The sequence below is a fragment of the Hippocampus comes genome, unplaced genomic scaffold (assembly GCF_001891065.2).
Source record: "Hippocampus comes isolate QL1 unplaced genomic scaffold, H_comes_QL1_v1.1 scaffold92, whole genome shotgun sequence".
NCBI classification, from domain to species: Eukaryota; Metazoa; Chordata; class Actinopteri; order Syngnathiformes; family Syngnathidae; genus Hippocampus; species Hippocampus comes.
The window spans coordinates 2820546-2844073 of NW_017805379.1; the positions used below are offsets into that span (position 1 = coordinate 2820546).

Genomic DNA, 23528 nt, shown 5'->3' on the forward strand with positions numbered 1-23528 from the left:
CGGCCCCCATCATCGCCGCCCCGCCCGTACCCCCCCGCCACAACTCCAGCCCGCAGTTGCCCAAGCTGCCACCAAAGACGTACAAGCGCGAGCTGCTGCACGGCCTCTCGCTGGTGGAAAACAGCGCCTCGGGGGACCCGTAGCCACGCCTTCTTCGCAAGCCCTCCGGGACGATGAGAAGCTGACTGATAAGGGGCGCTTGTGTCGGCCACGGCGGCCTAGCGGTCAGCACGTCTGCCTCGCAGTTCTGAGCCTCGAGTCTCGGCTCTCTGGCCTTCCTGTTTGGAGTGTGCATGTTGTCCCCCGTGCTTTCCTCCCACTTTCCAAAAACGTGCATGTTAGGTTCACTGAAGACTCGAAATTGGCCGTCGTGGACCTTTCGTTGGTCTAAATGTGCCCCGCGATTGGCTGGTGACCCACCCAGAGTGTACCTTGCCTTTTCGCCCGGAGTCGGCCGCGATGGGAGCCAATTCGTCCGCCGCCCTGAATTAAGAGGACAAGCGCTTTAGAAATTGGATGGATGGGTTGTTTCGTTGAGTTCCAAATCTCCTCTTCGGCAGGTAAAATGCATTCTGTTAGGTTGCGGTCTGGAGATCAACATGCCAAGTCACATTTTGCCTCAATTGAAGTCCTTTATTGTTTCAATAGTGTCTTTTGGGTCTTGGGTTAGCCGTTCTGAGGTTCCGGGTTCCAAACGCAGCTCCGGCTACTCGGGCTTCCTCTCACGTTCTGAAATACGTGCACGTTGGGTTCATTGAAGGCTCAAAAATTGCTCACGGCACGAATGTGGGTATGAATGCTTGGTCGACTATCTCTGTGATTGGCCGGCGACCAGTCCAGGGTGCACTCCGCCTCTCGCCCGCCGTCAGCTGGGATAAGCTCCAGCTCATCCGTGGCCCTCGTGAAAACAAGCACTATAGAAAATGGATGCATAGTTGGTTGTGTAAAAGGTGCACTCTAAAGGCAGTTGCGCCCAAAAATAGAGACAAATAAAATGGGTTCAATTTACCAAAATAGTCGCTAACCCCTTTCTAATCAATAATTGGATTTTTTTTTTGTTTGTTTGTTTTTGGTATTGTTTAAACCTAACGTTTCCACACAGCAATCCAATTTTTGGGGTTATTTTGTGATCCCAAGTAGCGGCCAGTCCCTTTGTGACCCATAATCGGGTTATTTTTGAACCACCTGTTTTTAGAGTGTCCCCCGCTTCTAGTTGGCATCCAGTCCAGGGTGTACCCTGCCTTTTGCCCAAAGATTGACGGGATAGGCTCCAGCTTAGCCATGACTCGAATGCGGACAAGCACTCGACAAAGTGGATGGCTGTATTGCGATAGAAAACAGACGCATCCCGTTTGGGAAAGTTCTCACAGTTGTTGCTTCAACTGTTACGCTTCCTTCTCACCGAACAGCTGCCAAAGTCTTACGTATTTTATGCAGGGGCATAAGGGAAAGGGATTCTTTGTTTGCTTTTTCTCCTTTTTTTTTTTTTACGTGACTTGCAAAAGGCGACAGTGATTCCGCCGTGCCCTCAACTCAACACTGTGACTGTTTCCAAGCCACACAAAAAGTTGCCTTCCCCACCCCCCCAACCACACATGGCTCGGATTTTTTTTTTTTTTGCACATCGAGCTCCGGCAAAGTTCGATTCCCATCAAGCCACGATGTCAAAACGGCGGCGTAAACAAGTCGGAATGACCCTTACCCAAGCGCCAAATAGCGAGAAACGTTCTCCCCCGAACCCCCCAGACTGAGAATCCAGCCAACCACGCCGCTCGGATGTGCCTTTTTGTTTTGTTTTCTACTTCACGGTGTCTGTAATAATATGCTAAAATGGAAACAACAAAAAGAAAAACAAGTTGCCTATGTAACGTTTAGAACAAAAAAAAAATTACGACTATGAACTTGTACATGTTTGTGGATTGTGTGTGTGTGTGTGTGTGTGTGTGTGTGTGTGAGTGTGTGCGCGCGCGCGCGCGCATACATTGACTAAATAATTTGTGACGTTTCTGGTTGTACTCTCATCCACAGCTCTTCATTCCAATATTGCCTAATATTAATAATAATCACATTCATAATAATAATGATAATATTGAGCGATGCTGCTACAGTCGGATAAAAAACAGAAAACCAACTAACACACTTACAATCTACAGTGGAAGCCATTTTGTTCCTCTCGAAAGTTGTAAAACAAAATCTGGCGAGCATTTCATCCTGCTAAGTCTCATTCAAAACTTTTTGTATATTTGGGGTTTTTTTGGGGGGGGGGTGAGAAACACGTTAACTTAAGGCCGTCTTGGTTGAGCCCCCCCCCACACACACACACACACGCACACACACGCACGCACACACAGAAAAGACGTCAAACCATGTCCAGCTTCCATCGTGAATACGACGATGATGATGATGACGACGACGACCACAATAACAACCTGCTTCTTTCTGGAGAAGCTAAACATTTTAACTCAGTCAGTATTTTGGGTTCTTTGCTGGGTTTTCCGGATACTATGTGGCCTTTTAAGAGCTTTGTATTATTATTAACAGTCTTGATGAGTTGAATAAATCACCCAGTCTTATTTTCTACTCTAAGCCCCTCCTGCCCCCCACTGGTCTTGTTTGACAAGGCCCATAGATTCATTTAGTGGCCTTGTGCTGTTTGTTTCCGCAACTGCAGGGTTAATGTATGTTTAATTTAAGTCTCGTATTAGAAGCGGAGACTTCCGGATTTGTATGTAAGGTGCTTTCGTCGCAGCTGCAAGACTGTAGCGAGTAAACAACGGAATTAGGGAAAGTTTAAGATTAAAAGTTGGAGAAGTTCACGAAAAATGAAGGGATGAGTCAAAAGAGGAGGAAAAGGAAAAATCTTTTTACTCGTGTATTATACGCTCCTCTAGTTTGCCGGTATACATGCAAAAAAAAAATACATTAACGTGTTTGTGTGTGTGTGTGTGTGTGTGTGTGTGTGTGTAAACATTTAGTCAGGCGATAGCCTTGCCTAATGTATTGGCGCCGTCTTGTGGCCGCTATAGGCAATTACAAACTTGCACATTTTCTTAAGCTTATATTGCGGTGTAACTTTTTTTCCCATGAGACTTTCTTTCCAAGCATAAGACGACGTTACTCATAACTAAAAAAAAACTTTTCGTTTTGAGGAGAAGGGAAATTTAATTTCTATGGAATTTAGGGGTGTACCTCTAAATAGTGTTACAATTAAAAAGGGATCCCTGGACCCAAAATGTGTGAGAAGCCTTCAAGTGCCTCAACGTCAAACGGTGCTACAGGGTCCCTCACTCTCCTCGCTGTCCTCCCACACTCGTCCATTGGGCGGCGCCACAGAGAGGCCCGACGTCGGTGGCTGAACCAGGTCTTGTCCGACTCTAAAGACGAACAAAACCATGAAATGGCCGTCCAAAGAAACATCCTGTCAGTGCCTCTTACCTCAGGTGTTCTCTCAAGGTTAGAAAGTTTGCCCCGACGGAGGTCTGGACTGGCACAAAGCCTCTGTGCTCCTTCTCAGGAGACACATGTGCCTGAAACATCAAAAAAGTACATAATTGACCACCCCAAAAAAAGAAAAATTATACCAGAAGTGCGACTGGGGCTGCAGCTGCGCATCAGCACTAGCTTCAGGGCAATACTAAATACAGAAAGATGGACACCCGCCTCGTCGTGTTCTAACAGATGGGCCTGGAGGCCCTTGTGAAGGGGAAAAAAAGGTGGAAAATTACATCTTGGATTTGTTGGGTTGTCTGAGATTGGCAAGAAGACACTTGCAAAAAAGGCAGAACAGTTCCATATTTACCCAGCAGTGTTTTACCCACTTAGCATCAATGCTAATTTGTTGCTTTTGACAAAGAAGGGTTGAAAGCGGTCACCTGCTTAGTCGGGTTGTCCCAGATGGGCCTGAAGGCACTCTTGGCTCTGAGTGGCGGCGACCCCGTTCTGACGGTGACCAGCCTTTTTCCGCAGGAGCCGGTAGGAGTTGATGGGTCGGCGGGGGTCCTGATAGGGGGATGGGGGGTCCGCCTGGGAATCTGCCAGCGGAGGCAGACGCTCCTCTTCGAATATTGTTGGGAGGACGGCTTGAGGAGGACCGGAACATGACTATCCTCTTCCTCCTCGTCTTCCTCATCCTCACCTTCCCTGCAGGAGGTCACTGAGGAGTCATCGAAGGCTGACGTGTCGTCCACGTCCGTCCGGGGCTCCTCGGGACCCGGGTCACCGCGTCGGGTTGCGGAACACCAGCCTGAGTCATCGTTTTCCACCCGATGGTCCGGAGGCTCCGGAATGACAGGGCAACACTGGGCGTGTGCGCACCGACAGGTCTGCCGCCTCACTGGGCTGCAGGACCAGCACTCCACACGCATGGCATGCTGGTCCACGCCAGACCTGTTTGTCAGATCTGACACCTGCTGGCTCTCTCTGGAGGAAAGATTAGAACCACACCGGTGCAATCTTGAGATATTTTAAAAAGATTATCGGAGGGAAAAAAAAAGGGTTGTCAGTCAAAAGAATTCAAACAAACATCTTCATGGTCATGTTTTAGTCTTTTTTTTTTAAATTTTGATTAATTCATACCTGTATGTGAAATTAAATGAATCAATGTAAAAAAAAAAAAGGCACTTGATTTCTGTTTGTTTTGTAATCTGATTCTAATTCAAAACATTTGAATCATTTGATTTAAATGTTTTGGAGAAAAAAATATTTCCCGATTTAGAAATCAAATTTTAAAATAAAATGTATTTTGGTGTGTACATTTTGTTTTTAACATATTTAAGGTTATTTCCTTTACATTATATTCAAATTTTTATTTGTATAATTTTATTTTAATGTATTTTTCAGGAAAATTAAAATAAAAATGAACACAAAATATATCAAATACATATTGATAAATGTAGATATATTTAATAAGACATATTTTTATAGATTTATTATTAAATAGTTTTTTTTGTTTAATAAGAAGAAAAACAGTATATATTGTCACTGTCCTGTGAAAAACATGTATGTTCATTGTTGTTAATCTTTTTTTTTTCTATGTTAATGCAATATCCGAAACGCGGACACACCAATCACATATATTTTTTAAATACTCCAAAAAATGGACATTTGTATTTTTCGGAGGACAGCGACGATATATTCTTGTTTGATGGACACACTGGCGAGGAAGTTCCACACCAAGTTCCGTCTAATGCCGGCAGGGGGCGACCACACTCACCTCGGAGCGGCATGCTCCACCTTTGTCCGATGAGGGGCGCTGTTTGGGCATGAGCTGCCGGCCTCGACGTCGCCGCAATCCCTAAAATGCAAACCATGCAAAGAATGAATAAAATCACTTTTCAGTGAATAACTCCACGTGCAGTTGGTCAGTTAGTCCACGTACCGCCGCTTCGGCGCTTCTTCGCCGTCCCAGTGGACATCCTCCTCCAGGATGGTGTGACATCGCGACAAAATGTCTCTGAGCGCTCGCTCGGTGCCCAGCAGCAGGCTGCAGTCCGGATGCTCTTTGCCGGTCCACTGTAGCAAGTTCTCAACATACGGGGAAAACAAACGATTCTTGTTTTTTTTTTTTTTACATTTAATTTGACATTGATTGGTGACGTTCCGTGATTCAAATCCCAACTGCGCAAGGAAAAACTCAAATTGTGGGGGGAAAAAAAAAACAAAAATTTTGAGAAGAAACCACACTGACCTGGATGTGACTCAGGTAGGCATGGACACGTGTGACGGGTGCGAGGAGCAGCGACAGCACTTGAATTTGCTCCTTTTCCTTTTCCGCGTGGCCGCTTTCCTATTGTCAGTGCACAATCCACAGTTTTTTTTCAATACAATTTTACATTCTTGTCATTCAGTTCTCCTCTCTGTCTTTTAATTTTTTTTTCAAACCTGCTTGTTCTCATGCTTGTCCGACTTGTGGACCTCCAGCAAGAGGAACGTGGCCAGTGCGCCCACGTAGCCCACGTACGCGTCCGAGAAAGATGTCTGCAAATACACATTTGTCTTCAGCGACCGTCGTTTGGAGTACGGGACCCCCGCCGAGGCGCACGCTCACGTCGTTCTGTCCCACGAGCCCCACCAGAACGTCGCCCACCAGGGATTTCCAGCGCTGGGCGGCCAGACGCTCCTGCAGGGTGTCCCTGAACAGCAGGTGGCGCTGCAGGAGTCGCTCCACCAACGAGGCGAACTTTTCACTGCGTCAAAACAACATGGTCAAGCAGAGGTGTCACAGTGCGTTTCTCTACGGCAAGTGAGGAAGGACACATTACATTCGTGTCGGCAATTCAAGAAGCGTTTGAACCGTTACACCCGATTCCATGGAAACTAAAAAAAAGTTGTAAATCTAAAATGAACATACATTTTCTTTTGATTGTTCTTGTAAATTACGTAGCAGACTATTGTTGAAGGGATTTTTCATATTGTATGTAGACATAAATGCGGGAAAAATTTTGTAAAATTGAGCTAGAATCGCCCCCTTGAAGCCACACATCCAACACATACATGGACACCACAGTACAAACGGCAACTTCCTAAAACATTTACCGTAATTGAAACATGTCTGTGATGTTAAAAACATGCCGAACTTACTGAGGTTCAGGAGTCGTGTGTTGAGTGGGTGTTGTCTTGTATTGGTCGTAAAGTTGCTTCAAAATAGACACGTACTCCCACTCAGAGTGGAGCAGCTGCAGCGCCACCTGGTGTCGTGCATCTGTGTCAGACAAACGTTCAGTGAGACAGTTTTTCTAAAGAAAAAAATATATGAACAGTTCTCCTCTCTGTCTTTTAATTTTTTTTTCAAACCTGCTTGTTCTCATGCTTGTCCGACTTGTGGACCTCCAGCAAGAGGAACGTGGCCAGTGCGCCCACGTAGCCCACGTACGCGTCCGAGAAAGATGTCTGCAAATACACATTTGTCTTCAGCGACCGTCGTTTGGAGTACGGGACCCCCGCCGAGGCGCACGCTCACGTCGTTCTGTCCCACGAGCCCCACCAGAACGTCGCCCACCAGGGATTTCCAGCGCTGGGCGGCCAGACGCTCCTGCAGGGTGTCCCTGAACAGCAGGTGGCGCTGCAGGAGTCGCTCCACCAACGAGGCGAACTTTTCACTGCGTCAAAACAACATGGTCAAGCAGAGGTGTCACAGTGCGTTTCTCTACGGCAAGTGAGGAAGGACACATTACATTCGTGTCGGCAATTCAAGAAGCGTTTGAACCGTTACACCCGATTCCATGGAAACTAAAAAAAAGTTGTAAATCTAAAATGAACATACATTTTCTTTTGATTGTTCTTGTAAATTACGTAGCAGACTATTGTTGAAGGGATTTTTCATATTGTATGTAGACATAAATGCGGGAAAAATTTTGTAAAATTGAGCTAGAATCGCCCCCTTGAAGCCACACATCCAACACATACATGGACACCACAGTACAAACGGCAACTTCCTAAAACATTTACCGTAATTGAAACATGTCTGTGATGTTAAAAACATGCCGAACTTACTGAGGTTCAGGAGTCGTGTGTTGAGTGGGTGTTGTCTTGTATTGGTCGTAAAGTTGCTTCAAAATAGACACGTACTCCCACTCAGAGTGGAGCAGCTGCAGCGCCACCTGGTGTCGTGCATCTGTGTCAGACAAACGTTCAGTGAGACAGTTTTTCTAAAGAAAAAAATATATGAATAATAAAATCTTGATTGTAAGAAGGATTTTGTGTGTGTTTGCTGTTGTGACCTGTTCCGTCGGTGAGTCCAGCCTTGAGGCCCTGCAGGAAGCAGTGCAGCAAAACTTTTCCGCGGCACACCTCCGCTGGATCACTGCAGCTCATGGAGATACAGTACAGCCACAAAATATTTTTTAAACATTGTTAAAGTACGAGATGTGTTTCTAAAGTCATCATATTTTTTATATATAGATGTGCTTGTGAGTGTGGGTGGTTGTTTTTTTCTACACATGTGCGCCCTGCGATTGACTGGCAAACAGTTCAGGGTGTCCCCCGCCTTCTGCCCGAAGACAGCTGGGAGAAAACCCGTCAAGCAGTTGATTTACATTTCTCCTCGTGCGGCCGCAGTGCTCTCCGCGTCCTGCTGACGGCGCTGTGTGTGGCTGCGTAACGCGAACACCTGACACCGTATCACGACAAGCTCCTCCTACACGAGGCGACAGCGCCGTCAGTGAGCCATTCGTTTTCAATGCACACGAGAAAAACAAAACAAAAACAAAAAACAAACAACGTCCCAGCGATGCGGCCTGACCCTGAGGGACTCCACCAGAGCTTCCAAACGCCGCGCTTTCTCCCGACAACGGCGCTGGTTGTCCCCCAGCTCGTTGTGCAGGACCGAGTCCCCATGCTGGATGTGGGCCACTTCCACCAGGGCGCCCGTCAAGCCCGTCTTCAGCTCCGAGACCATCCACTGCAGCTAAAATCGTATCATACGATAAACATCAGGCTCGCGAAAAAAAAAAAAATCAGCCTTTTTTCCACATTTTGCAATGCTTTTAGGATGTATATATTTGTTTTATTTTGCGATTACCCTCCTACTACTACTACTGCTAACACCACTATGACAAAGACAACCACAACTACTCCACTGAGTTCTACGTCTAATATTGTACTTGTACTACTGCTGCTAATACTACTCCCGCAACACAATCACTGCTACTACTCTTGTCTCCTGTGTAGCCTGTGTTTCTACTTACCTTGGAGATTTCTGTGACAAGTTCCGCCTCCTGAGGCTTCATAACCTGACACACACACAAAAAAAAAACACACACCCGCAGTCATTCATGAGCAAAACTCATGAGCAAATTTAAAAGGCAATAGAATCACATCTTGGCCTTGATGAAGCAGCATGTGGCTCAAGATCGGGGGTTATTCTCATATGGTCTGCTCCAAGTAACAAGTGTATGTTTGCTGTCTGCGATCACGAGAGACTGCACTTGCGTACTGTATTCCACAAGTCGGCTCAGTACAATGTCGCCGCTTTCTTCCGAAAACTATGTTTTCCAACGTTTGGTCCGGTGATAATGCCACCAAATGCACACAAGGTGGCTATATCTTGACTAAAATATCATTTTGTGCTTTTTGACCTGTTTTTGCCAAGGTGGCGCGCCCCCCGCCAGCGGCCCCTCTGCTCAAGGAAGTAGCAAGTGCATGCCCTGCAGGAGGTCAGTCTGCCGCACTCTGCTGAACAGCAGGCGCGCAAATTGCAAATAAACAAGACAACCACTAAAGGAAAAAAGAAAAACAATTTTTAGGAGATTTTTAAACACCTCATTTTATATGAGGAAAACATTAGATTTTAAAAGCGAAAGCAGAACTTACCTCGGTTAAAGTCCTTTTAAAAGATGCTCCTTGACATTTCCTGATCCAACGGCACCTTTAAAAAACTCCTTGATACCCCCCTTCTCCCCCGGCGACAGCTTTCAAAATTTACACTGATTTGGTTTTTCCTCCTGAATTTGTAAAAATCATCATTTGTATTACTGTTATTTCCTGCACGTCTAAAAACGCTACATTATCTCTCATTTTACTCCTGCATCTCGAAAAATCAACATTCTCCTTTATATTCCCTTTTGGCAGTGGCACCTGCAAATGTGCTCCTTTGTATTCATTTTCTCTGCTTCTTGAAAAAAAAAGGCTCAGTGTTTCCCCATCACTTTTTTATGCTCCGCACAGTGTGGGGAGCAGATGTCCGTTGTGACGTCACCATTTCCGCAGTCCCATCCACTTAAACGTGTTTCCGATTAATTAAAATATGAAGTTAGAAACACTAAATCTATACGACATATGTAAACATACATCGAATGTATTTTATAATCTATATATAACACACGTAATGGTATAAAAATAAAATAATTATAATTGTCATTATCAAATTTAATGTCATTGTTTCTTTCCTGCCCGTCATTTCAAACCACCCTCCTGTATCCCGCCCGTCTAATTTAACGTGGGAATCAAAATCAAGCAAACTATGCTTGGTATTGGCGTTAATGCTTCCTTAAAAAGGCGGGGCTAAATCGGCTATCATTGTTCTAATTGGCTACTGCGTTCATGCACATTTCAAATAGCCGGAAACAGCTGACTGCAACATTTCTTGTCAAAACATTTGGAGTTCGTGCGTGGCCGGTGAGGAAAATAAGATACAATTACCGCATATTCTTTTAGTGTAATTCTATATTTGACACCATATATCGTTAGAGTATGTCTTATTTGCGTGTACTTCGATAAATGTCTTTTCTGGACGCTTAACGCGGCAAATGTTAGTTTGTCGTCAAACAAATTACTTTCTCGTGTTCAATCCAAACTATGGTGTTAATTTTAATAATAATAATTTTGCTGATACGTTGTCGTTAAAACCTGTCAGTAATTGTTCCTCTCTGAAAAGATAGAGCAGCTCCCAAATTATCATTTTAGTTGAAGGTATTGATTAGAAATGAAATCAACTCAAAACTTTGAAAGGATTCTTGGCTATCCCTCGACAGAAGCAAGCGCGTTTGAGAATATTATTCTATTTCCCGAGGCTAGATAATATCCTTAAAACGCCATTGAGGATTTTTAAAAAAAAAAAGATTCTCTTTTGTTCTCAAGAAAAGGGGCAGGCTTGTGACTTGTTCTGCTGTGAATAAGATCATCTTGTGTGCCTGAAGACATGAGGAGCGACCAGTTTGACTCTTCATCTGAAGATGACGACGTCGGCAAGGAAGAGGAGATGCCTTTAGACATTTCCTGGTCTGCCTTCAAACTTTCTTTATTTTTTCATTCATGGTTTTATTCTTACTCTTATTTTTAAATGATTTGTTCATTCTGATTCTCATTTTGGTGAATCTTATTTTATCTCTTCTGGTTGTTCGTCCTTATTTCGGTTTCATTTTCCTGAAAATATTTTCTTGACTTCTTTTTGTTATGATTTTCTGATTTTTATTTTATTTTATTCTAATGCTTTCTCCCCTCCCCCTTTTATGTTACTTATTCTTGGTTTCGTTCTTATTTTGTTTCTTAGTGATTTGTCCAATATTTTTGTTGTTTATTTCATTTGTTTACTTCATGTCTTGCTACATCTGACTGATGACGGTATAAATATCGTTTTGTGTTTTCAGGGTTCCTTTGTCAGAAGTGGGTTCCTCTCAATTTGTGGGCATATGTTCCCTACCAGGTAGAAAAGTGTCAACGTGTGCGTGCACGCACATGAAATGAATTGATACAATTGTGTGTGTGTGTGTGTGTGTGTTCAGGTTGCAGGTACAAAGATATCCGCCGGAGTGTCCACAAAGACGTTGGTGAGGCCACGCTGCTGTCATACATGAAGACAAAGGAAAGGAACAAGCTTACGTCAACTGACAACGCTAATTCTAAAACTATTCACCTATTTGCAGATTTTTACAAAATAGCCATATTTAAAATTTGGGGGAGGAGCCAACCTATTTTTGATGTGGCACGCATGCATAATTGCCATCCGGTGTGTGTGTTTGTGTGTTTTGAGCGTAGAAGAGCTTCACAACCAAGGCGTGCAGGACGTATTTGTGCTGTGCACGCGAGGCGAGCTGTCCAAGTACCGCGTGCCGTCGCTTCTGGAGGTCTACCAGCAGAAGGGTCTGAGCGTGCACCACATGCCCTTCCCTGATGGGGAGGCGCCCCCGCTGGAGCAGTGCGGACGCATCCTGGACGAGCTGCAGCGCAGCCTAGAGGCCAACCGCAGGACCCTCATCCAGTGAGGGACACGATACCAGACGGTGGATTCGCAAAGGATTCACTGCGCTTCACTTTTACGCATTTTTTATCATGGCCTTTAAAGATGGTTGGTCCACTCCAGGCCGAAATTGACGCCCGCGGGCATCTGGGCCGGTCGAACGCCTCCCCGGCTTCCGCCTACGAACGCACCACACCCAAACTCGCTCCCTACCCCCGTTGACGAATATTCCCGGGCCAAATTTAGTGTATGTAAAATTTTGACCCCACCACCACCCCCAAAAAAATTTAACCCACAGAATTTTGGAATTTGCTGTGCCATAACAAAATGCGTAACAAGTAAAGCGCTGTGAAGCCTTTCCGGATACAATATTCGGAATGCGCCTCAAGCTCTTCTCCAACCCCATCCAAGTTTTCTTTTTTTTTTTTTTCCATTGCAGCTGCTATGGCGGACTGGGACGCTCTGCATTAAGTACAAATTTATTCATTGATTAATTTTGACACCTTTATTTTCTGCAATTTCCTTCAGATGTGGCTCTTTTATTTTCCAGTCACCGCCTGCTTGCTCATCCAGCTCTCCGTAACCATGACAGCCAACGAAGCCATCAACATCTTGCGCGCGCACCGGGGACACGGAGCCATACAGACGGTCAAAGTAAGGCCATCGGCAGAACTTTTGATGCAGGACTTGATGAAGGCATTTTATGTTGCTACCCCTGTTGCCAGGACTTTTCAAAGGCCTTAATGTAGAATATCAAAAATATAAGGACTTCTTGAAGGCATTAGATAGACTCTCCAATGTCACAGCTGTGTTTTATGTCAATGCCTCCTTATTCAGGATGTTTAGAAGACATTTATATAGACTACCATTTTGTGACTTTTTGAAGGTCTTTAATGTAGATGCCTTTTTCCAGCACTTTCGAGGGATTTGTGTCAAATGTCTCAAGACTTTTTGAAGTCATTTTGCTCAGGTCCTCGATTTTTAGGGCTTTGCGAAGGTATTTTCTCCAGCTCCGCCATTTCATGACTTTGTGGAACCACTTTTTAGAGCTCTGTGTTCAGGACTTTTTGAAGGCATTTTACTCAACATACCTCTAGACATGTTACAAAGAGTTTCCCTAATTTCTCCATCTTCTTCTCGGACAGCAATACAACTTCCTGCACGAATTCCGAGAAAGCTACGCCGCTTACCAAGAGAGCCGAGAGGTTCACACGGAGCGCTCCGTTTCTCGATGAGCCATTTCCTCCTGTGATGTCATCGAGTGCACTTTAACATAAAATACATCTTAATCTATTTCTCGCTCTTTATGAATTCCAAGTCCTGAACCGGAAAGAATTCATTCTGCTTGCTTCTTCAGCCTTTATGATTTTTCTTTTAATTGCATTTTTGGGACGGTGGGGTACAATTAAAGCCATAATAAAAATGTCAAAAACAGAGTGGGATGGTTTTATTTTTGTCATTATAAACTCAAGTGGTCAAGTCTTGAAAGTGACATTTTGGTGATGTGACATGATAGGTTTTTTTCACCCTGTTTCTGGACAAAACGAACACGACAATAAAAACCTTTTGTTTGCAGATGCCGTTGCTAGCGTATAACGCATCAAGACTGGCTCGGAGCAAGGAGTGCTGGAGACGTCCAAATGGGAGAACTTGACACAAAAATACAGAAACACGGGGGAGGATTTAAGTACAGTAAACTACAAACAGTAGTGCTCCTTTGCAGTTCCTTGAAGTTTTTCAAACTAGCGCCAACTGTTGTTGAATTTACCTTTTTAAATTGGTCAAACGCATGCTTTGAACGCAACGAGCAGGACGGGGTCCTGTTTCCAAGGCGATAACAGTCCAAATTCATCTTCCAGCTGTCAGATCGCAGGTGGGAAAAACGTCTAACTAGTTTGTAAACACTCTTGGGGTTGTTGATGAGCTCCCCGGGGGGCGCCGGGGAACCTCAAATGGAAGTAAGGGCTGAGAATTGGGATAAGCAGAACAAAACTGTCCTTTTGGACTTTGTCCGTAAAATGTTGCAGCATGAGGGAGGCCCGAGAGATTCAAGATGATGCTGCCGATTGTGGTCATCTCTGGCCGCTCCCTTGAATGTGTGCGAGTGAGTGTGTGTGCGTGTGTGTGTTCACACAGCTCCGAGATTCCAAGCGCCCCGACCCGTTTTGTCGTCGTCATCCATGCTTCCCACCTTACGAGCTCACCAAAACGTAGATCATGCTGGAAAGACACAAGAACATTTTTTTTGTCATTCCGACTAAAAACTCAACATTTTTGGGGGACCATTTAAATTTTCAGGACTTTTTGAAGCCAATTTACATTGAATAGGCCATTTTGAAGGCATTTTTGCGAAGGCTACCTCCAGCTTGCCTCCACTTTTTGAAGGCTTTTGTTTTGTATGCAACAGTTTTAAGGTTTTTTTGACTCATTCAGTGACAGCCATTTTCAGACCATCTTTAGAATCAAAAATAGGTTGTCATGCGGTTTCACAGTTTTATGTTCAATACAGAGCAGCGATGTAATGTGTCTCGTAAGCCTTCACAGTAATCTTTTGCTTTCATTTCCTGAGGCTGCCTTGACATAAGTTAATTTTGTTATTGGCCACTTGGGCAGTCATGACTTAACACTTGACCCCACCAAACTGCCTAGCAACAAGCGAAATACGTGACATAAGCAGATTTTGCCATTGGCCAAGAGAATACTGCCTAGCAACAAGTGACGTAGGACGGAAAAGAAGCAGCTTCGTTCCCGTCACAACCCATTTTAGAGACCCTGTTGGACATGCCAGTAGTTTGGCAGTCCGACATGATCTTAGTATGGTGGCCCAAATGGGGGTGTTGGGATGCAGATGTTGGGATGCAGATGGGGACGGGATTTTATGCCTTCAATATTGAGGACTTTGATGGAAGATTATGTTTAGTCTCGGGCCTTGAGAAAGACACACGCTGAATAGCCACAAAGTTACTTCTATGACTTTTTGAAGGCAATTTGGGTCACCCACCTCCATTTACAAGACGGTTTTAAGGCTTTTTATGTGGAACAGCTGCATTTTGGAGGCATTTTACACAAGCACACAAAGCTCAATTTTCACTCAAAACGGCGGCATACCCGTAAAGATAGTAGAAGAAGGAAAGGAGGTAGAAGGCCAGCTTGCACCAGCCTTCCTTCTGACAGAACGCCAGGATGTCGGCATTCATGATGGTCGTCGGGTCGTAGAGTCCCGGACAGCTCATCACGGGTCTGCTCATGTACCTGCGAGGGACACAAACACAATTCCCCGCATGGGCATTCAAAAGTCACCGTGTTGCATCGGCCCCTCCCACGCGAGTACGCGTGCGCACCTCCAAACGTGGTAGGCCAGCAGCGGCAGGTTGAGGACGAGCGTGAGCCACTCGGCGGCGCAGAAGAACATGACGCAGAAGAAGAAGTGGATGAGATACTCCGGGAGCACCAGCTGGGGGAAAAAATAAAATAAAATTCATACACTGACCCCCACCATGATAGCATATTTCCCACACATCAAAATGACAAGCTTTCCAATACGTGAAGAAAAGCATCATGCCGGAGGATGCCTTGAAGGACCACCACCAAAAATTAGGGGTCAAAAAAAAAAAAAAAAGACCACTAGAGTAGTAGATCCAAGCAAGTTGGGGTATCTGCTGAGAAGACGGATTTGTTTACTGCTGTTGAAGTACAAGTTAAAATATTAACGAACAAACTACCGAGAGTCAAACGGGGGAGCTGCTAATTAATTATCCTTCCTGGAGTTAACAGAAAAGACACACACACACACACACACACACACACACACACACACACACACACACACACACACACACATGAACAAGGGGGAGAGAAGGTGGGCTTCGGATCAGAGAGGCTGGGCTTCCGTGTGTTGAAAACCCTGCACTGTGCTGCTAAATGCAATCCAAAAACAACTGCACCCCCCCACCCCAAAAAAAAGAATTTTTTTTTGCTCAAATAGCTCCTCCCACTTGCAAAAGGCGAGCCAATAACGTAATAACCATAATAGAAAAAAAAATTGCTGAGCTGGACACTGCAGGTATTCTGCCATCTGCTGCACACCTCAGGCACCGCAGACCTTGAGCCAAAATGCACCCCGAGTTTCACCGGCAGGTAATAAATAAATAGTATTAAAAACATAAACAAAACAAAAAAAAAAAAACGGATATTTCAGTTGCAGATGATAACAGTGCCGAGTGCCTGAGCCAAAATGCACCCGAGTTTCACCGGCAGGTAATAAATAAGTAGTATTAAAAACAAAAACAAAACAAAAAAAAACGGATATTTCAGTTGCAGATGATGACAGTGCCGAGTGCTCAATATGTTTCTGGGTGGCACAATGTTTGCAAACAGACTGATCACATGACCTCCTCAAATTCCCGTCACCGTACTGGTGTGCAAACAAAAGGGCGGGTCAGAGTAAAAAAAAAAAAAAAGTCAAGAATCGTAATCTCATGCATTGGGTGGCACTTGGTGTAAAATGTTTGCAAACAGACTGATCACATGACCTCCTCAACTTCCCGTCACCGTACTGGTGTGCAAACAAAAGGGCGGGTCAGAGTAAAAAAAAAAAAAAAGTCAAGAATCGTAATCTCATGCATGCGTTGAGCCTTTGCAAGTCTTTTCAGTTAACAGCTTTGGTTGGCATCGGTGACATTAAAGCGAAGATCACTGACAGCTCTTGAAACCAAGACCGACAATACATTAAAAAATAAATAAATAAAAGACAGCGAGACAAAAGTTGGACTTGAGGTGGTATTGCGGAAACCCCAAACCAAGCTTAACGACGAGTTTAGCTAACTGAAAAGACATTTGCAAACACTGCTGCTTCGTGCACAATGAGCGGGCAATTTACATTTTCAAGACTGGTACAAACCTTGAGGGCAAGTTTGACTCGTTTAATCTTTTTGACCTTTTCAACTGTCTTTTTTTTAGAGGGTAGGGGCAACGTGTAAAAAACCCACAGTGGATTAGGAAGGGAGAGGGAAAACAAAAAAAAAAAAAAATAGCATTAGAGTTTGGACAGCGGGAAGAAAGCATGGTTAGGCCAGGTTATTCATTTAGCATGACAGTGCAGAGAAATCATTGAAAAAGTTTGCGCTGCTCAAGTAACTCAACTCCAATCCGGGCATTCCAGCATGCGCTCAAAACAGATAAAGAAATGATGGCGGGACTGAGGTGGTGGTGGGATAAGGGTGGGGAGGGGGGTGTTACTTACTGGATTTAAAGTGTTACACTGATCTATGGGATTCTTGTAGTCCGTCTTCAGCTCATCAAACGCGATTATCTGCAGAAAGAAACGTGGCCCACGAGGCATTAGAATTTGAAAAATAGCACTTCTACAGTACTGTACTTAATAAAAAAATATAATAACATAACTCATGCAGTGTGGAGAATAAAACACTTTGAAACATGAGGACTTCGGAAGAATGAGGATTCCACCTGACGCCAGCCATATAACACACCAAGAATTTTCAAAACAAAGTGCTTTAGTGAATTGCTGTATAATTAGGCATTTTCTCAGAGGATGAAAAAGATATTCCTGATTGTGTTAGATTGTGTTTCGTCATGTGTTGCTGCATTGTTTGTGTTTAAAAAAATAAAAAACGCTCATTGCTTAAAGCAGGGGTCACCAACATAATACATGCGGGCATCAGGAAACCCCCAAAGAACCACATTTAGTTATTTGAAAGTGTGAATGCTGGCAGATATTTCTAGAAATAAAATTGTATTATTTGGTGAGGGTGGGGGTACATATAAAATTGTAATCTGTATCTCTGTCACGAAGGTGGGGCTGTGGGTGAGTGCATCGTGTCCTCTCGCGAGATTTCTACAAAGCGGCTGACAGGGATGCGACTCCAGTCCGGCGCTAACGCTAAGCCTACTAGCTTGTTAGCTCGCGAGAAGAGGTTAAATAAGTTTAGTCTTCGACAACAACAACTCGGATTTTGGAAGTGCTCTTCACGAGTAAAGTTGTTTTATTATAAAGTCAAAGAATGTAAAAGTGAATGTTATCGCACGATGAATGAGGCGTCTTGTCGCGTTGATTTGAGACGTCAACATTACAACGACGGCATTCTCGAAGAGTTACGTCAGGGCGGACGTAACGACAATTCCACACGTGTCGAGGATTATTTACGTCAGAAGCGTAACATTTCCAAGCGGGCCGTCCAACATGGCCTGGCTTTCTTACTTCTCCTTGGGCCGAACATTCACTCAACTCAACGTCACCAACAAGTGTACTTACGTGCCAGATGGCGAAAAAGATGAGCGCCGCCGTGAGCAGTAACGCGAGCATGTAACAAAAGGCCGCAAAAGTGAACGCCATTGTGCCCCTCCGCTCCGGTTCGGCTCGGCTCGTCGGTTCCTGGTCAGCGGATGATGCAGGTTGCAAGCCCTCACAACGGATTCCAGCTAACCACAGACTGTCCTGATTGTGTGTCTTCTTCTCCAGTCTGTGTAGGAGCCATGTCACGTTCCCTCCTCGACATTTAGCGCCATCTTGTGGATATTTTAAATATTTACTTTCTTTTTTTTACTGGCAACTATATAATGCAACGATCAGGCAATCCAATTAACATATTTTAGATACACAACAATTTTTTTTTCTAAAAAAACATTTTATCGGTATTTGTGTAAAAAAAAATCATTCACAAGAACACGTGTGTATATTTTGTCTCAAATTGTATTTTTGACTATTTTTCTAATTATATTTTTCTTTAATTTTGAACTAATATCGTATTTTTTTGTATTTGTCATTCAGTTTTTTGTATTTATCTTGTATTTTAAAATTTTAATTGCTATATTTTAAGTTATTCATATATTTTGTTTTTCCATATATTTTTTGGGCCAAAGCTGTTTGTGTACGTGTACAAACATACACGATATGAGTGCCTAATCATCTTAAAATAAACACACAGTACATGTACAACATTCAGTCCAGAACTGATTCATGGGAAAAGAATCTAAACATTATCAACGCTTTTATTTGGACAACAGGAGACTATAGATGCATTCTTATAATGCAGTATGGAAAATACAAATACAGTACTGTATCTCAAGTTTCACTATCTGATAAACGTCTTATTTTTCATTCTTTCAGTTAGAAAGGAAAACAAAAAACAGCAGGACAAAACGACTACGACTGCACTACATATTCATGATAATAATCGGGAGGGAAACAATCAATTCAATCACCTTAGACCCCAACGCTTACTCAGGCTTTTCTTTATAAAAGGAGTGTAAGCAAATATATCAAATGGAATGCAGCTGCAGCAAATTGATCAAGCAAAAATAAGAATAGTAATTAAATCAAAACAGTTAGAAACCTGTGCCGGAGTTTTGAGTCTCATATTTAAACGTTAACAGTATTCCAAGAAGCAGATGACACACAACTTCCAGAAATTGTGCATCATTTCACTAAAACAATAAGTCCAAAGAACATTTTTAATCCTGCCCATCAAAACTTGGTCGCGTTTGGTCTTCTAACAATGGAAGTAGATTTAATTTCTTTATAATGTACGACTGACTGATTAACTAGGATGTTCACGTTTGGAGAAACACTATGTTTGTTGCATGCGCCACATACACAGATCCACTACACTGATTGACATGTAATTTGCCGGCTTGGTGAAGGAATGTCGCGTCCACGAAAGAATATACAATCATTCTTTGTGGCTTTCTTTTTTTTTTTCTCTTTACACTTTGTCACAACTCCCAGGGCGCCGCTTCCAATCATTATGTTCACAAAAGTCAATATTTTAACAGTAAGTGCTTGCCGATTAATTATTTTAATGATCAAATCATCTTCTTTTGGTCACATTGATTTTTTTTTCAGTCAATGTTGATTTTAAACCCCAAAAAGATTGAACAACGATCCAAGACAATCACAAATATATGGACTTAAAAAAAAAAAAAGGCACAAAATTTCAAGTCACTGGCACATCCAATGCACCCCCCCGCCCCAAAAAAAAAAGTTTGCGGTCGAAATAATCAATTAATTAAAAAAATTAAAGATACAAAGTTGATTATTGGCATAACGGTGTCTCGAATCAGCCGAGGCTCTCAACTAGTTTGGGCCATCCACTGTACAGAACCCCAAGATGACATTAATTAAACAAAGTGGAGTGACATCCACGCAATGAAACCTGAAACGGGAGTTCAGAACATTCAGAGAGAGCCTCGTCATTCCGTTAACAATAAGCGATTGTTAATTTTCTTGACGAAACATTCCAGCTTGGTGTCTTTCAAAAGTACATGCAGCATTCACTACGCGCGACATTCATCAACACGACTAGCGAACAAGGGTTAGTTTAGAAGAAAAAAAAACAAAAACAAACATCATCTCAGGAAGGAAACACGCAGCCTGCGAGACTCAAACAAAGTATGTGTAAATTGTCCAGTTTGGAATGTATTTGAGATGAGGGCACCAATGAGGACGTCATAGGATCAATAAAGTGTCCACTTCACCCCCCCCCCTTCAAAAAAAAAAAAAATGTGAGTGAGCACTTATGCATTTTCCCAGATTGTAAAGTCACAGTTCATCGTATTTAAAGAAGCACCCCCGATCCCGTTGACCGGGAGTCTCGGCAACGCCAAGATTTACAAGTGCCGCCCAAACTACACGGAAATCTTGTCGAATCAAAGCCATACGCTAAGCAGATCTGCACTGTTGTTGGATGCACATATTAGCATGCTGTAATTCTTGCTCCTTGGGAAAAGAAATTTCATGAAGTCACCTGAGAGCTTTTTTTTTTTTTTTACATTGTGGAAAAAAAAAAGCATATGTCCGCTCTAAAGATGACAAAGGTATTTACAGGGGGTCCTTGGTTTAAGACTGCACGGTGGACGAATATGTGGTGGCCCGGCATAAGAAGGGGTGTTCTGTTACCATCGTATAGTCTTCTACTTTAGGTCTACACGTGCTTTTCATCGGATTATTTGCTGATTCCGATTTGAATTGCGACACTAGGCGACTATAGTGACAAGACAATGTGAGGGGCGGAGCCAGAATTGTTTACAGTTGGGCGGCCAGAGTGATACCAGAGCCCAATTCTCAATTTGAAGAATATGAAGTCTTCCCGCTTGTGTTACGAGCCCGTTGGACACGTTCATTTTATTTCGTGAAACCCTGACTGTGGATGGTATGATAAACAAAGACTTCTCGGCCGTGTCAATTGTGCACTAAGGCGCCAAAGTAATTGTGATCAACGCTCTTGACAAAAAGCAAGCATTTCCCCATGAGGGAAATATTTGTTTTCATATTCTGTGTGCAGCTCAAAAATCAAATCAACACTTGAATGGTGGCCGAGCATACGAGTAACTCCGATGAATGCTAACGTGTGGAAATGGCAGTTAGCCATGCTCAGGTCTCAAGTGCCTCATTGTCCTCGACTATGCTTTATAATCCCTCAAATAAATCTTCACAACAAAGCTGAATTTCACATGCTGAGGCAGGACGTTTGATTTCCCACACCGATAAAGGAAAAAAAAAAAAAAAAAAAAAAAAAAGGAAGAACAGTACTTGAGACAAAAATACACAAGAAGTGAAACTAACACTTTTGGAACCTGTGAAAATGCTCCCAAAACTAAACACTTGGGACACGTGGATGAGTTTGGTCCACGACAAGAGTTTTCATTCCATACTGACACACAGAGATGACAAATGGGGAGAGTGGGATGAGACCTGGTGGTTAGTGGTGTACGCGTCTGATGGCGTACGCTGTACGATAACCGCCCTAGCCTCAACCCGCAAACATTTCAAGCGGTGAGAAGCCCATAATAAGACAGGAAGTAGTACACACTATTTAAATCAGGTCGAGGTTCGGAAAGAGAGCAGCGCAGGTGAACCTTCCGAGGTTCCTTAACGGAAGAAGCGAAGTTTCTCCCGGAGCCATTCCTCCGTCAGGTCCTCCGTGTTCCGGATCTCAAACACCTGCGGCGGCAGAGATTGAAATTCAGGTTTGAAATGTATGTCTGACAAAAATGAGCAGATGGTGAGCAAGTTTTCAAAAGCTCACTAGCTTAATGCTAACACACAATGGAAACGGCCATTGACGGGCTAACAAAACTTATGTCAGTGCACATTAGCAACATTTGAGCGACGGATATTTCAATGGTGCAGGAGCACAAGTAGACAATGGAAAACATACTCAAATGCATTTATTCTTTACCCTTTGCGAAAAAATGTTTACTACTGCAGCTTACTGAGTCACAATAGTTGTGAAATTTGGCGTGTCGGTATTATGCTGCCCCCTGGTGGCCAAGAGGAGGCCACAGAAGGAGGCACAATGTAAAGAGAAGCATAAAATCATGATGCGCCAACACGTGAATGGCTCAATGTTGTTAGTCGATGTTGGCATGATGTTTTGATTGTAGAAAACGGGAGAGAGGGAAGAAAAAAAAAGCTTGAAAAATTAAGAGCTTTAAAATGACACAAAACGTATTATTGGTTTGTTGGCGGATGTTGGCTGGTTAAAACATTTTATTTAAAAATGTCGGATGTGACTGTAGGAGAATGTTAGCAGGATTAAAAAACAAAACACGATTTCAAACCAATGCCAGTACGATTATTCACACTTACTAGTATGCACAGATAACTCTAGTACGTTTCATACATACAATTTTATTCAACACAATACCCCCCAAAAAAAAAGTGCACAAAGCCCTTTCTTCCTGACACAGATGATGATTCACCGATATGTTTAACTGCCGCAGTACAGCGTTAACTACTACCACTTACGCAATGTCAGATTTATTTATTTTTTGGCCTCAAGTATCGGTGGCCGGTATCGGCAGACTCCAGGACTACATAATACCTAAAAATAAGGCTAACATTGCTCCGATATGATACCCGGTATCGGTATTCGACCATGACTTGTAGCAATGTTCACAAACCTTGGTCAGTTGAGCAGTATGCACCAGCTTGTTTTTACTACCTGCGTACATCATCTGCTGCTCCGGTTTGCAACCTGCGCCAAAACGCAGACACGGAACATTCCGGTGAGCCCGGACGGATATTGACGCCCTTCAAGCGTCAGGCAATTTGCGTACGTACCCACGGGGCTGATGAAAATAAAGCAAAGAGGATAGGACACGCGGCCGTCATCGTGTTGGTATCTGTAACTGTACACCACAAATCGGGGCTGCCTCTCCGGGAGCTCTTCTTTCAGGTCGTCAGGAGAAATGTCCTGGAAAACAAAACAACAACAAATGACGAAACATGAACGGGTTCATAGAGTGAACGGGTCAAAAATTCGACGTACCTCGTGTTCTTCATCCAAGATCACGAGCTGCCTGTCTTTATCGATCTTCACTGAGGGGAGATTTTAAAGGAGCATCATCCATGATGAGCGAATAAACAATACAAGAACTTTAGGCATCGTTTGCACGTTAAAACTGTACTTAAATGCAGGACAGCGGTCACTGACTTTTTTTTTTTTTTAAAGCTGACAGCTATTTCTTGGTGAGCCAGCCTGCTCTCTATTCCCCGAAAATGGTGAAAAGCCGGATGTAATCGACACCCATTAAAATGCATTTGGGGAAATAAAATATTTGAGAGGGGGCACGGTGGTCGACTGTTTAGCGCGTCGGACTCGCAGTGCAGAGAGCAGAGGTGCAGGGTTCAATTCCAGCTCCGACCTTCCTGTGTGGAGTTTGCATGCTCTCCCTCTGCCTGTTTGGGTTTTCTCCGGGTACTCCGGTTTCCTCCCACATTCCAAAAACATGCATGGCAGGTTAATGGAACACTCCAAACTGTCCCTAGGTGTGAGAGTGAGCGCGGGTGGTTGTTCGTCTATGTGTGCCCTGCGATTGGCTGGCCACCGGTTCA

General features: G+C 43.6%; 4 protein-coding genes and 1 long non-coding RNA gene across 10 annotated transcripts in view; 2 read left to right on the forward strand and 3 right to left on the reverse strand.

Moving 5' to 3' along the window:
* Window positions 1-2920: 2920 nt before the first annotated feature.
* cnih1 (cornichon family member 1) lies at window positions 2921-18158 on the reverse strand. Of its 3 annotated transcripts, XR_002168527.1 has the most exons (7): window positions 17946-18158; window positions 16917-16985; window positions 16575-16622; window positions 15016-15128; window positions 14783-14926; window positions 13793-13894; window positions 2921-2965 (listed from the first exon to the last, which is right to left on the reverse strand). XR_002168527.1 is itself a non-coding variant. In XM_019872488.1 (6 exons), the coding sequence occupies exons 1-6, from the start codon at window positions 18024-18026 to the stop codon at window positions 13867-13869; spliced, it is 483 nt and encodes a 160-aa protein (XP_019728047.1). In that variant the 5' UTR covers window positions 18027-18158; the 3' UTR covers window positions 13199-13866. The 3 variants fall into 3 exon arrangements, 2 of the variants coding, with proteins under 2 accessions (XP_019728047.1, XP_019728049.1); XM_019872488.1 differs by lacking the exon at window positions 2921-2965 and having other exon boundaries at window positions 13199-13894; XM_019872490.1 differs by lacking the exons at window positions 2921-2965; window positions 16575-16622 and having other exon boundaries at window positions 13199-13894; window positions 17946-18152.
* Window positions 3137-9738, reverse strand: LOC109517354 (rho guanine nucleotide exchange factor 33). The gene is made up of 15 exons (XM_019872482.1): window positions 9310-9738; window positions 9075-9213; window positions 8685-8729; window positions 8240-8404; window positions 8034-8134; window positions 7719-7801; window positions 7492-7612; window positions 6959-7097; window positions 6793-6888; window positions 5687-5785; window positions 5378-5523; window positions 5213-5293; window positions 3873-4419; window positions 3436-3527; window positions 3137-3374 (listed from the first exon to the last, which is right to left on the reverse strand). Exons 3-15 carry the CDS (start codon window positions 8724-8726, stop codon window positions 3263-3265), a joined length of 1824 nt encoding a protein of 607 aa, XP_019728041.1. The 5' UTR covers window positions 8727-8729; window positions 9075-9213; window positions 9310-9738; the 3' UTR covers window positions 3137-3262.
* Window positions 10013-13108, forward strand: cdkn3 (cyclin dependent kinase inhibitor 3). Of its 4 annotated transcripts, none has more exons than XM_019872485.1 (8): window positions 10013-10113; window positions 10615-10716; window positions 11085-11140; window positions 11220-11264; window positions 11473-11695; window positions 12114-12145; window positions 12225-12328; window positions 12820-13108. In XM_019872485.1, the coding sequence occupies exons 2-8, from the start codon at window positions 10637-10639 to the stop codon at window positions 12907-12909; spliced, it is 630 nt and encodes a 209-aa protein (XP_019728044.1). In that variant the 5' UTR covers window positions 10013-10113; window positions 10615-10636; the 3' UTR covers window positions 12910-13108. The 4 variants fall into 4 exon arrangements, with proteins under 4 accessions (XP_019728044.1, XP_019728046.1, XP_019728045.1 ...); XM_019872487.1 differs by having other exon boundaries at window positions 10016-10113; window positions 10635-10716; XM_019872486.1 differs by having other exon boundaries at window positions 10042-10113; window positions 10607-10716.
* LOC109517359 (uncharacterized) lies at window positions 16091-16410 on the forward strand. The gene is made up of 2 exons (XR_002168528.1): window positions 16091-16134; window positions 16260-16410. It is a non-coding gene; the product is annotated as an uncharacterized LOC109517359 (long non-coding RNA).
* A 506-nt stretch (window positions 18159-18664) lies between the features above and the next one.
* Window positions 18665-23528, reverse strand: part of gmfb (glia maturation factor, beta) — a 17360-nt gene continuing 12496 nt past the window's right edge. The window contains exons 3-6 of the mRNA XM_019872361.1: window positions 22963-23012; window positions 22755-22887; window positions 22595-22668; window positions 18665-21632 (exon numbers count right to left, since the gene is read on the reverse strand). Of these exons, the coding sequence (XP_019727920.1) occupies window positions 21561-21632; window positions 22595-22668; window positions 22755-22887; window positions 22963-23012 (329 nt within the window). The 3' untranslated portion in view covers window positions 18665-21560. The remainder of the gene's footprint in view (window positions 21633-22594; window positions 22669-22754; window positions 22888-22962; window positions 23013-23528) is intronic.

Coding starts and splice junctions, on each gene's coding strand:
- cdkn3 (XM_019872485.1), top strand. CDS start 10,637: ATGAGGAGCGACCAGTTTGACTCTTCATCTGAAGATGACGACGTCGGC. Junction 11,141..11,219: donor GGGCATATGTTCCCTACCAG/GTAGAAAAGTGT, acceptor GTGTGTGTTCAG/GTTGCAGGTACAAAGATATC. Junction 11,696..12,113: donor AACCGCAGGACCCTCATCCA/GTGAGGGACACG, acceptor TTTCCATTGCAG/CTGCTATGGCGGACTGGGAC.
- LOC109517354 (XM_019872482.1), bottom strand. CDS start 8,726: ATGAAGCCTCAGGAGGCGGAACTTGTCACAGAAATCTCCAAG. Junction 6,889..6,958: donor GGCTCGTGGGACAGAACGAC/GTGAGCGTGCGC, acceptor GTGTATTTGCAG/ACATCTTTCTCGGACGCGTA. Junction 5,786..6,792: donor ACAAGCATGAGAACAAGCAG/GTTTGAAAAAAA, acceptor CACTGACAATAG/GAAAGCGGCCACGCGGAAAA.
- cnih1 (XM_019872488.1), bottom strand. CDS start 18,026: ATGGCGTTCACTTTTGCGGCCTTTTGTTACATGCTCGCGTTACTGCTC. Junction 16,623..16,916: donor AGTGTAACACTTTAAATCCA/GTAAGTAACACC, acceptor TCTAAAAAAAAG/ACAGTTGAAAAGGTCAAAAA. Junction 15,129..16,574: donor GAGTCAAACTTGCCCTCAAG/GTTTGTACCAGT, acceptor TTTTTCCCCCAG/CTGGTGCTCCCGGAGTATCT.